We start from the raw sequence: 14989 nt of genomic DNA on the forward strand, positions 1-14989 counted from the left end.
CTCAATAAGAAAAAGACAAAACAATATAAATATGGTCAAAGGTTGTGAACAGTTGTTAGTACATGGAAGTGGATAATAAAAAGACCAAGAAAAAAAAGTCCTCATTAGTAATAAGGGAAACAATAAGATATCACTTTATACCATCAAATTGGCAGAAATTTCAGTCTAACATTGCTAGGTATTTGTCAAATGGTGTGTCATATATAACATATATACATATGTATGGTATCACAATTCATAGCTTTTTGCTACTGAATCATAAATATGTCATATATGAAATGTCATATATATTTATGATGAGAAAGAAACAACAAATGGTCTTGGTGGTCTCATATTTATGAGAATATACTCATAAACAACTTATCCAATAATGGGTTAACATCTAAAATATATAAAGAGCTCACACGCTCAAATAACCCAATTAAAAAATGGGTGGAGGAGCTGAACAAACACTTCTCCAAAGAAGAAATTCAGGTCGCCAACAGGCACAGGAAAAGATGCTCCACATCACTAATTATCAGGAAAATGCAAATGAAAACCACAATGAGATACCACCTCATACCAGTGAGGATGGCCAACATCCAAAAGACAAGGAGCAACAAATGCTGGCAAGGATGTGGAGAAAGGGGAACCATCCCACACTGTTGATGGGAATGTAAATTAAGTTCATCCATTGTGAAAAGCAGTAAGGAGGTTCCTCAATAAAAATAGAAATACCATTTGACCCAGGAATTCCACTCTTAGGAATTTCCCCAAAGAAAACAGGATCCCTGGTTCAAAAGACACATGTCCCTGTTTATCACAGCAGTATTTATAATAGCCAAGATATGGAAGCAACCTAAGTGTTCATCAGTAGATGAATGGACAAAGATGTGGTACATATACACAATGGAATATTATTCAACCATATGAAGAAAACAAATCCTACCATTTGCAAGAAATGGATGGAGCTAGGAGGTATTATGCTCAGTGAAATAAGCCAGGTGGATAAAGATAAGTGCCAAATGATTCCACTCATTTGTAGACCATAACAAAGCAAAACTGAAGGAACAAAACAGCAGCAGACTCACAGGCTCCAAGAAGAGACTAGTGGTTACCAAAGGGGAGGGGTTGGGGAGGGAGGGAGAAGTGGATTGAGGGGCATTATGATAAGCACAATACAGGTAGGTCATGGGGAAGGCAGTATGGCATGGAGAAGACGTAATGACTCTAGCATCTTACTATGCTGATGGACAGTGACTGCAAGGGGGTCGGGGAGAACTTGATAATATGGGTGAATGTTGAAACCACAATGTTGCTCATCTGAAACCTTAAGATTGTATATCAGTGATACCTTAATTTAAAAAATTAGTCATCAAAAAATGGAGAATACATGCAATCATAAAGAAGAAATAGAATGTACCCCTAATTCCATTTACCCATATAACCAGGTTTTACACTTTAAATGAAAATTGAAGTGATAGCACAAAATGGGTGTGAAAAAAACTAAGACTGAAATTATTTGTGGAAAGGTACCTCTGCCCTCTTTTCTGGGGTCACATAAAATGTACTTGAAATAGTTCTTCTGAATTGTGGCAAAGCTCCAGTGTCCCTACACTGAAACTAGGTACTTTGTCTTACACTCTTCAGAATTCTCAGTAAATCTGAATTAACAAATTCTGTGGATTTTGTCAGCCCACTGCAAAGAAGAGTTAATATGAAACAGTAAAGGCTGTCAGAAGCAGACCATGGGCACAAAAGAAGTGACAACTGGTGACCTAACATGGAGTGGGGAGACTGGGAAACTGAATAGTGAACCTGGAACTGTTACTCATAGATTGGGCCGTAATGGGTGTGCATCCTAGTGGCTGACCCAGCAAGGGAAGGTTCAGTAGCTTTTTGCTTAAAAGGCAGAAGTTAGGCAGTGCTTCTAGGATTACTGTCTTAGCTTAAATAAAAGCTTTGGTTTATAAAAACTTAGCTCTACTAATCTGGAGTCTTTTCTATGTCAAGTGTTGGATACCTAACAACTGAAAAAATAGGACATGTAATTTTAAGAGTAGGAACCTTTTGGAAGCACATTGATATATTTGTTAATTCCTATTTATTGTCACAGTAAACTTGTAGCCATCGTTGTAAAAGAGAAAAAGATTTTTAGGATTTTGTTTGCTTTCTGTATTTATTAATGCTTCCATTTCAGGAAGGAGTATCTGCAGTGGAAAATCTAAATGAAATGCAGTGCATGTGGTTTCAAACAGAATGCATTTTAGCTTATCAGCGTCTGGGGAGATACGGGGATGCCTTGAAAAAATGCCATGAAGTAGAAAGGGTAAGTTGATAGAATCTTGACTATTCTCTGAGGTGATAAAAAAAAAATGTAGATTTCTGCACAGGACCATCTACCCTCTTCTAACTATTTTGGAACCACACTGAAGAAAAAAGTTAATATTTAGTCTTTCAACCATTCAGAAGTTGTGAATAAGTGATTTCTTTCTTTGATTTTTCAAATGGTTATAATCTTGACATGTTTACATATGTTTGTGTGAAGGAAGAAGGAAAAGATTAAGTTAGTAAGCCATTATTATTACTGCTATTATTAACCTATATTCAAAATTTCTGTTATTGGGCCATTATTTGATTTTCATCACTAGTCTGGAAGGATGCACAAGCTGATGGCCACCTCTTTCCCCTTTACATCAGGATCTGCTCTGTAGTCAGCCTCTCTCCAGTTTGTCTTCCCAGGATATTTGTTCTCACATTGAGTACTTAGTACAGCACTCAGTCGCTGGTCTGCAGGTTAGTTTATTACTTGCTTTTAGGATATGTGTGTGATGTGCCTTAGTGAGGGGACTTTTCTTTTCCTTTGTGTGAATTTTTGTTTTCCTGTTCTTTGTCATCTCTGAAGCACTCTCCTTCCAAATGGACAACAGGAGGAAAAGAGCCACAAATGCACCCCTGGGGCAGTCCTCAGCAGCCCTCAGGTGTGGGGTCAATCGGCACCAATGTTCCCATGCTGACGCAGTAGAAAGCCACAGGCATCGTAGTCAGGTGAGCCTGATGTCTGCGCCACGCAGTCACTGTGGCCTTTTCCCATGTGAAGATTACCCAGAAGAAAGGCTAAATCTTAGGGGGTGGCTTTTGACGGGAACTGGAACTAGGATTGTATCGGAACCCTTACAGAAATAACCTAGTTTTTGCTTTGTTTGGGTTTTTTTCCTTTTTAAGCCTGGGCTTGATGGCTGTATCTGGGGAAAATCCTCCTCCTCTTCTTGAAAAATACAACGCCCTTGGATATCGTTGCTCGTTGAAGTGAAATAATTAATGCAATATCTAGTTTAAATCAGGCATTCTGATTTAAACCAGGCTCTTCTGTGATAAAACTGAAGATCTCTAGCTGTTTTGACCCTCCTAGATCAACATCACTTTAAAAGCATCTGCTCGCCATGGAGGGCAGACATATTTTTTATTAAACAGGACATTTTCAGTGAACAAAGATGCTGCTAGGCACTTAAGTATCAGTAATTCCAGCAAGACCATAACTAGAAATTCATCAGATTTTCTGAGAAAGTGAAATTTGAGCATCCTTAAGATCATTGTAATCTCCAGCTTCAGTTCTGTTTCTCCTAACATTAATAAACATGACTGGATTCCTTTTAATGTTTTTTGAGGATTGTTAGATTACGATTAATATCTAGTCCATTACTGAATTTCATTTAGATTATGCTTCCCCTTAAATTCTTAGAGATCTTGACTGAGTAACGTGAAATAATGTTTTTTATTGTTAGATAAACTACTCCCAGTTTAAGAAATATGATCTGACTGGTAGAAGCATTTTAGGGGGAAAAATTTTAGGAAATCATGGGTTTTCAGACCAAAACTTGGCAGAAATTGTCACTCTCAGGTCATATTACCTAATTGTTATTGCTAGAAACTTTACTGTCTTTAGGATTTGCCATTGCTACTTAAGAATAGAAAGAAGTAGACATAGATAAACAAGAAAAGAGCATATTCTTAATGTCGTTTATAAACCAGTCTTCTTACAGTGAATAATTCATACAATAAGTAAACAGAACTTAAAACTAAATTAGTGCTTAAAGTTAGAAATATGAGTGCTTAGTACAAATGAGATTAAATACTTGCTGAATAATGCCTCGAGAATTAATTTCTAAGAAAATTTATATAATCTTAAAGAAATTCTTAATTGCAAAGATTTAGGAGTAATTACAGAATTCAGATATTTATTATAATAGTTATTGGCATGGGTTACTTTTATGTCTGGGTTTTAAATATTTCAGTAAAGATATGAGCCCCTTTCAAAAATAAAAATTTTGCAGTTCACCTTTTAAATATAGAGATAAAAGTTCACATAGGGTTAAGTACTTTTCTGCCTTCAGGAATTCATTTAAGAATTTAATCAAAGGCAGTTTTAGCGAGGACCCATACTGCTGTGAGCTCCTAGTAATTGGATTTGAAATGTTAGAATTCTAGAATGGTCCAGCATAGTACTTCTTCTGCCTTCATCGTGCCCCCTTCTCAGATTTTAGGATTATATGTAAACATTATGTAGTCCAGCCCAATCTGTTTAGAACTTTGAGTTTTATTAAAAACCAGACAACTGTCTCCAAAATATTGATTATAAACTTATATTCAAAAAACATTAAACTATTTTATCTTTCAAGAACTAGTTTTCCTTTTCTTCAGGTGATTGATTTCATATTATTTTAGTGTGCTGATTTATATCTGAAATGGCGACAGCACATATTTTCTAAATCCTTTTGTTAAGATTTAGGATTTCTGGTAGATCAAAACCACAGAAAGCTTATAATTGTTTTCTAGTGTTTATTAAATTGACATATGCTTTATAATGACAACTTTTCTATAAAGGAAATAGAGTTGCTTGTTATCCTTGTTGATCTAGTTATTATTTTTTAAGTCCAGGTTTTTGTTGTCTTTCTATATATGAGCTCTTAGTCCCCACCAGTAACTCTGAGAAATAAGAATGGGAGAATTTGGCTCAGAAGAGAGGCCATAATAGGGAATTCCTAAAGAAAGCCTGCACACCTAAGCTGTGAATAGCATTTCTTAATTCTTTGCCAACATGTCTCACTTTGTTTGATTCAAGCCTAATTTTGACAGTTTAAGCAGTTCCTGCCAGCATCACCTCCTGACCTCCCCACCCCCCAAAAAAGGGAGCTAGTAGTTTATGATGAGGAAAGAACTAAGGGCATGAGATGTAATACTAATATTTGGGTAACTAGTTTCTGCAGTGAGCTGACAGGTCCCTTATCACGTTCATGTTTGGCTAAAGTGCCAGGAAACTAACTTTACCTGTGTTATCTAGTGTATTTTTGTGTTTCATAAATTTTTGAAGATTAAAAAATCACCCTAAGGTATTACAAGGGAGATCTTTATGGTAACAGTAATGGAGTAGTTCTGTGTCTTCATTGTGAGATTACATGAATGTACATGTGATAAAATCACATGAAATACACACACATGTTGTACCAAGGTCAGTGTTTGGTTGTGATCTGCTATAGTAAAGTAAGTGGGTGTGACCTTTTGGGTAACTGAAGGAAGAGTGTAATAGGACATCTCTGTAATTGTTCTAGTATAAAAAGTAAAATAAAAAGAAAGTCAACCTTAGATTTACTTGTTTTTCAAGTAGGATTCTGCAATACAGCATTTCTTCTAAAAGCAAAATTATTTTGTAGTATCCTGCTTTTTCTAATTTAATCTAGCCCTGTCCTGCCTACCAAAATTAGCTTATTATAGAGTGATCAACATCCAGGTTTGCCTGGAGCTGAGTAGGTTCTGCAGACACTGGGCTTTCAAAGGAAAAACTGAGAAAGCCTCAGGCAAACTGGGATAAGTTGGTTGCTCTATTAGGGAAGACATTAACTGGAGAGAGGCAGCCTGTGGGCTGTCACTGATGAAGAGGAGGCCTAAGTGTTCGTGGGTCCATAGGCTCCCTCTGAGACTTGACATAAAATCTGTCCATTGATGCTGCTAGCACTCTCTCTTGAAGATGTGTCTGCCTTTTTATACATGAAAAAATGTTTCTCACTTTGAAAAGTCCTGTGATCTCTTAGATGTTCATCTCATGTATTCCATGATTTGGGGCACTGCCATTTTTGTTCAGTTGTATTGCATCTTAAGATATTATGGTGCTAGACAACTTGGATTACTTTAACCATGAACAACTTTATGAAATCTGTAATCCTTTGGTTAAAAAGAAAATTGTTATGACATGATTTGTCTTACTGATGGGAGGAATGCAATTTTCAAATATAACATCATTAAAGCATGATTTTTAGAGTCATAAACTGCTGTGAAATGTTCATTTTTTCTCCTTCCCTCCACTCTGTGTACTTTTACTCTTTTTATCTTAGGATTTTTCTCTTAAAGTCTCAGGTACTTAATGTAATTCTGTGTATAATGTATTTCTAATTACCAGAACAGCTGTAATCATATGGACATTTACTAATGTATCCTCTGCACAGTGAGTTACTAGGCCCTCAGGACAGAGGGAAGATGAAATAGTATTTGTGTATCGAATCATTAATTTTTCTATATGTTTTTGGAGAAGCTAAAGTGGGGAAAAGAAAGAAGACAGAGGTATAGATGCATGTAAGGAAGAAAATAAAAGTATAAATTGTTTTGTAGGGGGTAGTAATGGTCTTCTTCCCATGTATTGGGTTATTTCTTAAATTTTTTGGGGGCATGGACCCTTTGAGGACTGGATGAAAAGCCTCAAGCTCTCTCCTTAGGAAAATGTTACTATGCTTGTTTATACATAGACTCCAGATAAAGAATTTTGCTAAAATGGAATGTAGGTAGATGAATGGGAGTTCACTGAGTGAGAGAAAACCACAATGCTCTGCATTTGAATAGCAGTTTGCTGTTTAGAGTGAATTTTAAAGTATGTTCTTATTGATCCCTTAACACCCATATGAAGTTGGCTGTACAGACACCATTATCCTAATTTAGATTAAATAACTGAGATTCTAGGAAATTAAGAGGTCACATGTTTGATAAGCAGTGCTTACCTCTTGAGTTGGCAAATACTGTGCTTACTGGACTATCTGCTGTGTTAGGCCCTGGGCCACCTGTGGGGATAGAGATGACTAAAGAGCATAGTTGAGTAGAACAGCCTGATTTGTAAATATTTAGTGTGAACCTATATATATGTAGTCTTTATTGAGAGCTTTGTTGAACTATGCCATGTTGATTTTGGGGGAATATTGAGGAGAAATATTTCATTAACATATCAGTATGTACTAATTTCAGGGTTTAAAAAATAACCTTACTACAGAGAAATTTAGTACCATCACAAAATTTATAGGGAATGGGCATGGATTGTATTAAGAGAAACTTTAAGTTGAATGCAAAGAACAGCTTGATGTCCTTTATAGAATTTAAGTGCTGGAGAGGGCAACGAGGTGAAATTGTGATGGTTTAAATTGGTTTTTGGGCTTTTCATTATTTTCATCTCAAAAGTAGACATTATTGGCATAAATGTAAGGGGTAACTTTTTGGTTTTGTTTTAAAGCATTTTTTTGAGATAACTGATGATCAATTTGACTTCCATACATACTGCATGAGAAAGATGACCCTTCGTGCCTATGTTGACCTTTTGAGATTAGAAGATACACTCAGAAGACATGCCTTCTATTTCAAGGCTGCTAGATCAGCGATTGAAATATACTTGAAATTGTATGATAATCCCTTAACTAATGCAAGTGAACAACAACAAATAAATTCAGGTAACTGGAAGAGAACTGACTTAAAAGCATTGAAAAGAACACAAATTTCAGAATGTCATTAACATAAAGAACACATAGAAAAATATATTGTCAAGAGGATGTGAAGACAACATTGGGTGACTGATAAACCAAAAAAAAACTTGAGGAGGAGGAGGCTTAGGCAGAGCTGGCAGGGTGATGTGCTGTGACTGGTGTCTCCACAGTACCCCAGCAGAGTGACCTGCAATCATTTTAATTTTCTTTTCAGTAAGATCAGTTCAGAAAAACAAATATCTATGGGCTGGGTTCTTTTTTTCTTAAATTGTAACTGAAAATGACTTTGAGCCCCTTAAGGAAAAATACACATTCTTAAAACTTCTGGTACCCACTTGACTGAAGATAATAATGCCAATGAGAATAACTATACAGCTTTTTATTTACTGAAATGTTAATCCTAGAGTATTTGAGGAATAGTAGCTTGGAGGCAAATTTTCTGACCACATCACAAGTGTGTTTATATGCATTGTCTCACTTACCCTTGATCTATTACATATTCCAAGAGGAGAGTTGGTGTTAGTAGGCCTGCTCTATATAGCATGGAACTTGAACCTGAGAGAGATGAGGTGGTTTGCTTAAAGTCATGTCTTTGTAGGAGGCATAGCTGGGCTGGAATTGGTTAATTGTAGGCCACACAGCATTTGGTGGTTGCCTCATGTGTGCCGGGTTTTGTGCTAGTCATGGAATACACTTTCTAAAAGCCTTATGTAGTTGCCTTCCCCCTCTCCCACCACTAAAAGCTATACTTAATAGTATGTATTACAGAAGAACAGGAGGAAAATGAAAACATTGACTCAGAATTTTCATTCATTTGAATATTTACAGAAAACCTGTCAGCTAAAGAATTGAAGAAAATGCTTAGCAAGCAGAGAAGAGCTCAGAAAAAGGCTAAATTAGAAGAAGAGAGAAAACATGCAGAAAGGGAACGACAACAAAAAAACCAAAAGAAAAGAAGAGATGAAGAAGAGGAAGAAGCTAGTGGTCTCAAAGAAGAACTTATTCCTGAAAAATTAGAAAGGGTAAAACGAATTTACTATCTTTATTTGGTAAAATTTATTTGTTCTGTCCATAAGCATGATTTGTTTAATCAGAAGCCATTGTAATATTTCAGGGTCATTATGATAGCCATCAGTTATTTCTGAGTGATAATACACAAATTTTGACTAATGCAAATTACACATTAGTCATGGTAGACAGAATAATGGCCCACCAAAGGTGTCCACATTCTATTCCCTAGAACTGTAGAACCGGTGAATATGTTACATTACGTGGCAAAGGGGGAATTAAGGTGGCCGATGGAATTTGAGGTTGTAATTTAGCTTGCCTTCAGACTGGGAGCTTAGTGTGTGTTGTCCAGGTGAGCCCAGTGTAATCATAGAAAGCTTAAAAGTGGAGGAAGAAGGCTGAAGAGAGGAGGTGGGAGTGGTGTGAGGAGGACTCAGCCCTCTAGTCGCTGGTGTTGAAGAGGGAGAGAGCCACAGACCAGAGAAGGTGGGCAGCATTGAGGAGCTGCAAAGGCACTGAGACATATTTTCCCTCAGCATCCAGAAGGGAATGCAGTCCTTGTGAAACTTACATTGGACTTCCGACCTGCAGAAGCACAAGACAATTAATTTGTGTTCTTTTAAAATTTTTGGTAATTTGTTAGAGCAGCAATATGATTCTTTATTAAATGTGGAAGCATTTTATATGTTGCTAGATATGTTTTAGCTACAGATTGCTAGCACTTCATCTCTGGGGTTTCTTCAGTGGTTATAGTTATTTAGGGACCAGATTTATAGAATATTTAGATCTCTGGTTTAGTCACTGTTAATCTGTTATCAGTATTTTAAATTTGTCATTGCTTTTTTTCAATTATATGATGCAATTTTGCCTCTGTACTTTCAATGTTTGTGGTATAAAGTGCTGTCAGTACTTGGTATAGCATCTCCTAAAGTCTATGGAAAAGAAAAACAATAGATCTATTTCCAGTTTGAAAATTGACTATTTACTTTGAACTTGTTTGTGGATGATAGTCTTAAAATGTTTTCTTACTTAGCCATACAAAGAGAACTGTCTAAATTACTTCAGATTTGTATTAATACAAAATTTGAGGGGAGATTTGATTTGTGTAGCTGTTTTTTAAATGTAATAATTTTACTTTCTGTTTCAAAATAGATAGAAAATCCATTAGAAGAAGCTATCAAGTTCCTTATACCTCTTAAGAACCTTGTTGCTGATAACATCGACACTCATCTATTAGCATTTGAAATATATTTTAGAAAAGGTAATAGTTTGAATTCAGCTTTTAATCTTTAATTATATTGGTGACCATATTAAGTGTTGTAGTCTTTAGTAGTTAGATCTATTTTTGTTTTTTAGAGTTGCATTTCAAACTTCCACAAAAGCTCTTAATCCCTTTTCCCTTGCTACTGAAAACTTTACTGTGTAATAAATTATATTGTTACTATCAAATCTATTTTAAAAGTAGTTTGAACAGCCATACAAATTGTTTACCTGAAGCAGCATTTCACAATTTTTCAAGCTTCTCTTTAGAAAATAAAAGTTGTCTTTGATAACCAAAGTCAGCTTTGATTTTTGCTTTTGAGTGTTATAGGAAAGGTAATATTGTGTTAATGGATTTTAACTGTGGCTAGAATAAAATGAAGAAAATAACATACACAGATATTGATGCTGTTACTCTCTTTTTCTGACACAGGAAAGTTTCTGTTAATGCTGCAGTCTGTTAAACGAGCTTTTGCCATCAACAGTAATAACCCCTGGTTACATGAATGTTTAATTAAATTTTCTAAATCTGGTAAGTATAAAAAATGTAATATTTATGTAAAGCAAATAGGACAGTTCAACAGTCTTCCATCAAACTGGACTTTAACAATGTAAAGCAGTAAAAAAATACTGCTTTGGTATTATTAAATTCAGGTATGTCTGTAAGTTAAACATGCTGGGAAAACATGCTAGAATTAGTGTATTCTTAAGCTAGGAAGTATTTCTATTACAAAGGATCAATAGTTTTAATATGTAAAAAATACCAAGCTTAATAATAAATATAAATGTATTTCAACTGATTTTGTTTCAAAGGAAGGACAAAATACTTTTTACATTCCAAATGTTTTGTTTTTATAGTGTCTAATCATAGTAATCTTCCAGACATTGTGAGCAAAGTTCTATCTCAAGAAATGCAGAAAATATTTGTCAACAAGGATTTAGAAAGTTTTAATGAGGATTTTCTCAAACATAATGCTACCTCTCTTCAGCATCTACTTTCAGGTTGGTATTTAGCTTCCAGGGTTAAAATGTTTATGTAGAAAAGTTAGAATGTGCTGAAAAATAAAAGTTTGGAAAGATATTCAACCTCACTAATTATCAAAGAAAAAGAAACAATACCATTTTTGATCTTTCAAATCAGGAGAGGTGTTTTATTTATTTATTTATTTATTTTTAAGGAAATTAAAGAATGGTACAGATGTGGTGAATAAGTACTCTTGTATTTTGCTGCTTCAAGTGTAAATTGGCCCAGCCATCTGGAAGGCAATTTGTGACTCTTACCAAGAACTTCTTACCTGTGTCTTTAGCTGTAGTCATACTTTTGTAAATAATTTCAAAGAATTAATGCAAAGCCAAGAAAGAGCATGAAGCACAAAGATGTTAACTGAAATGCTGTAAGTGTGGGGAAAAGAATAGAAACAAATTAATGTATGTCCAATAAAGGGGAACCGTAAGTAGTAGGTTTGTAGGATGGAATACCCAGTAGTCATAAAGTGATGTTAAACCAAAAGATCTGTAATAACAGGGCGAATACTTTCATAATATATATGTATGCAGAATTAGCATAACTATAAAACTATAATCTCAACTCCGTGCTACACATGGATAGACTGGAAAGAAGTGTGTACCAAGACTAATGATTGTCGTTGGGTAGTGTTATGAGTGATTTGTTTTTTCTTTGATTTTTATTACTTTATATGTCTTATATTTTGAGGATTTACTTATAGGAAGCAAATCCTGCCTTGTTATAGAAAGGATTTGGCAGTTTATACAAATTCATAAGATGGCAAGACAGCATAAATGCAGACTGGACAAAAAGATTGTGGAAAAAAGAATGACAAACTGAAGTACATAATATAATTAACTGTGCTCCTACTTTATATATTGAAATATTTTAACCTAAGCTTTCTGTGGTAAAGGAAAACTTCTTTGTTCTGATATCTATAAGAAAAAAGTTAATTCCTGTGGAAAATTATAACACTTCTTGGTAGTAAGGGCAGATAGTTTTTCTTTAAGAACACAGAATAATGGAAGGAAAGATTTCTTTATTATAATAATGGGAAACACCTTTCCAAATATTATGGAATTCTAAGGAAAAGATAAGTTTCACCACATAAAAATAAAAGCACCATAAAGAAAATCAAAAGACTAATTGGAAAAAATATTCACAGATATGTAACTGATTTAAAGCTAATAAATTTAGAACTCTTACAAATTAACTGTAATATAAATGAATAAACAAGAGCTTGGTAGGAAAATGAGCATAGACTATGGATCAGTAATTTATAGGAGGAAAATAAACTTGAGTTTCATTTAAAGACAGCTTTAAGAGTTACTTAAATTTTTTGTGACTATGTAAACATTTTCCTACTGTCCTTCATCACACTCCTCTATGACAACAATTTGTTCCTTAGATGTTTTGTTTTAGTGTGTCATCTTTTAAAAATAATTTTAGCTGAAATATTGATTGCTGCCACAGGGTAGTCCATATTTACATTTTGAGTTACATCATTTCTGCATGGGGGGGGGGGGGTGTCTGCTACATCTGGTCTCCTTGTGTTTAACAACCATCTCTTTGTGATAGAAAAAGCCCTGATTTGTAGTGTTTTGCCGTAATATAAATACTCCTGTTGTGGCCCCAGGCTGTCAGTGAGGTGTTGTCACTGAATAATAGGGAATTGGGAAGAGATATCACAGTTGGCCCCTGAGAGCTAGTGAGAGCCATCTTCAGCCCACTGCTGATTAACTACTTGAAACCATATTTTAAGTCACTGGTTAATGTAAATCAAATCAAATGTAAGGCATACTTTACACATTCTGAAACGTGTTGGTGTTTTCAGGTGCTAAAATGATGTATTTTCTGGACAAGTCAAGGCAAGAGAAAGCCATCACTATTGCCACTAGAATGGATGAAACTATAAAAGATAAAAATGTAAAGGTAATTTTTTTCAGACTGTTTCCTGCAAGTTTGTGGATACGAGCAGTTTAACAAAATGTCTTTATAACGTAATTCTTGAGTGGGCCCTCAGAATTATGCCTGGATTTGAATCTTAGCTCCAGCAGTTATGACCCATGTCACATTACGCAAGTTATTCCTTGGTATTTTCATCCTCATCTTATAAATGAGGAAAAGGAAACTATTGATCTCATAAAAGTTGGTGTGAGAGTTAACTGAAATAATTAACTGTGAAGTCTTAATACGTGCCTGGCACATAGTAAGCACTCAGTAAAGGGACTGTTCTTAGTAAAGACATTGTCATTTTGGTGATCACAGTTTCAGAGATGCACATTTTCAATTATTAGAATTTTACTGCTTTAAGGCTTTGCTGAACTGAATTTTTAAATGTTCTTTTTTGAGGTGACTACTTATACGTGGCAAAAGTTATTTTAGATTGAGGACTTGTCTGTTTCCTATTGCATCTTTTGAGTAAAGTGATTATTAATGTATCTTTTTTTTAATGATATTTATTTTCCCTTTGCTTCAATAGACTTTAATAAACGTTTCTGAGGCACTGCTCGATGGCAGCTTTGGGAACTGTAATTCGCAGTATGAAGAATACAGGATGGCCTGTCATAATCTGCTTCCTTTTACCTCTGCTTTCCTGCCTGGTGGGAATGAAGTGAACAGTCATACTGTGGCACGAAACCATACAGCTAACTATAATGTCTGGGTCAATGAAATATGAAATCCCATAGAAAGTTGATTCCTGTAATACTGAAAGCTGAATTCAGATCGTGTGTGTGTGTGTGTGTGTGAAATTAAATAATTGGATAGAATTTTTAAATGGAGTATTCTTAAGCTTATTTCATTCTTAATCTGTCTCTTCCAATTTACATAAACATCTGTTGAAATAACCTGTTTATACTTGTACAGTTTTTTAAAACTTTTGAATTATCAGAATTGTGATGGGTGCTGTCACTTCTATACCATAAATATGATAATTTCTTATTACGCTAAATTGTATACAGCCCCTCTGTATTTTCTTTAGATTCTGGCTTCAGGGTTTTGATCTCTTACTAGTTTATTTCTTCTATTGTTTGCTTTTTTAATTAAAACATGTCATTTTTAAAGTATTCACTATATTAAAAACAATACAGAATTCCTTTTGGCAGATATTGAGGTTTATTTTTAAATTTACTTCAGTTTGCCCTTTTTTCCCCATTAATTTTTTCACAAATTTCCATTTTTTTAAATATTCCCGAAAATGATACTTTGTGTTGAATAAGGGTACTCCAGTTTTATGTATGATTCAGAATGTGGGGATTGGTTTGCCTCTTAACCATGGAAATTCACTGGTAACTTTGTTGCCCATCTCTAGACCATAGCAAGAACTATGCTTTCTTGACTAAACTGCTTTGTGTGTTTAACATATAGTTACATCTGAGTAATTTGCTTCAAGGGGGCACGATAGGGCAGAACATAAATAAATCATAATGAAACATTTTTGCTCTATAGCCATGCATTGACTATTAAATATGTTTTTAATTGGCAAATGAGAATTTAAACTATCATTTAGTATAACTATTAAGATATAGTACTGAGCAATATTTTTGGGGGGAGGATAGCCTTTTTGTTCTATCTTGTACAGAAAACAATGGAATCATTCAATGTTTTTTTCTGAATTGTGTAAATATGTCTAATAATACTTCCCTTTAAGGCAAATACAAATACAAAAAAAGGGAGATTTTATTTAGAGAATCTGTTATAATTAAAAGAGTTTTCCTTCACTCTAAGCTATTCATAATTAAGAGAAAAGAGCTCACTGTAAAATAATACCAGTGTATATGATGGTATAATAAATTATTTTGTACACAGTTGCTTATTTGTGTTTGTTATTGCTTTACATTATCAAAATGATTTTTTAGAATATTTGAGGGAGTAAAAATCATCTTATTTTTTCAATTTTATTTAAAAATATAGCCGTCTACCATCATATCCTCTCTCT

General features: G+C 34.5%; 1 protein-coding gene across 8 annotated transcripts in view; it reads left to right on the forward strand.

Annotated features, from left to right (window-relative positions):
* NAA16 (N-alpha-acetyltransferase 16, NatA auxiliary subunit) overlaps window positions 1–14861 on the forward strand; it is a 79563-nt gene extending 64702 nt beyond the window's left edge. For 4 of the 8 annotated variants that reach the window (XM_037022958.2, XM_037022960.2, XM_073212561.1 and 1 more), the window contains 8 exons: window positions 2180–2308; window positions 7529–7742; window positions 8604–8797; window positions 9936–10044; window positions 10477–10575; window positions 10902–11045; window positions 12884–12981; window positions 13532–14861. In XM_037022958.2, coding sequence (XP_036878853.1) covers window positions 2180–2308; window positions 7529–7742; window positions 8604–8797; window positions 9936–10044; window positions 10477–10575; window positions 10902–11045; window positions 12884–12981; window positions 13532–13729 — 1185 coding nt within the window. In that variant the 3' untranslated portion in view covers window positions 13730–14861. Of the gene's footprint in view, window positions 1–2179; window positions 2309–2630; window positions 2776–2884; window positions 3028–7528; window positions 7743–8603; window positions 8798–9935; window positions 10045–10476; window positions 10576–10901; window positions 11046–12883; window positions 12982–13531 lie in introns of those variants that run through there. The other 4 variants (XM_037022959.2, XM_037022962.2, XM_037022963.2 and 1 more) reach the window with 4 other exon arrangements.
* The last annotated feature ends 128 nt before the right edge of the window (window positions 14862–14989 follow it).

Source organism: Manis javanica, chromosome 9 (assembly GCF_040802235.1).
Source record: "Manis javanica isolate MJ-LG chromosome 9, MJ_LKY, whole genome shotgun sequence".
Taxonomy (NCBI): domain Eukaryota; kingdom Metazoa; phylum Chordata; class Mammalia; order Pholidota; family Manidae; genus Manis; species Manis javanica.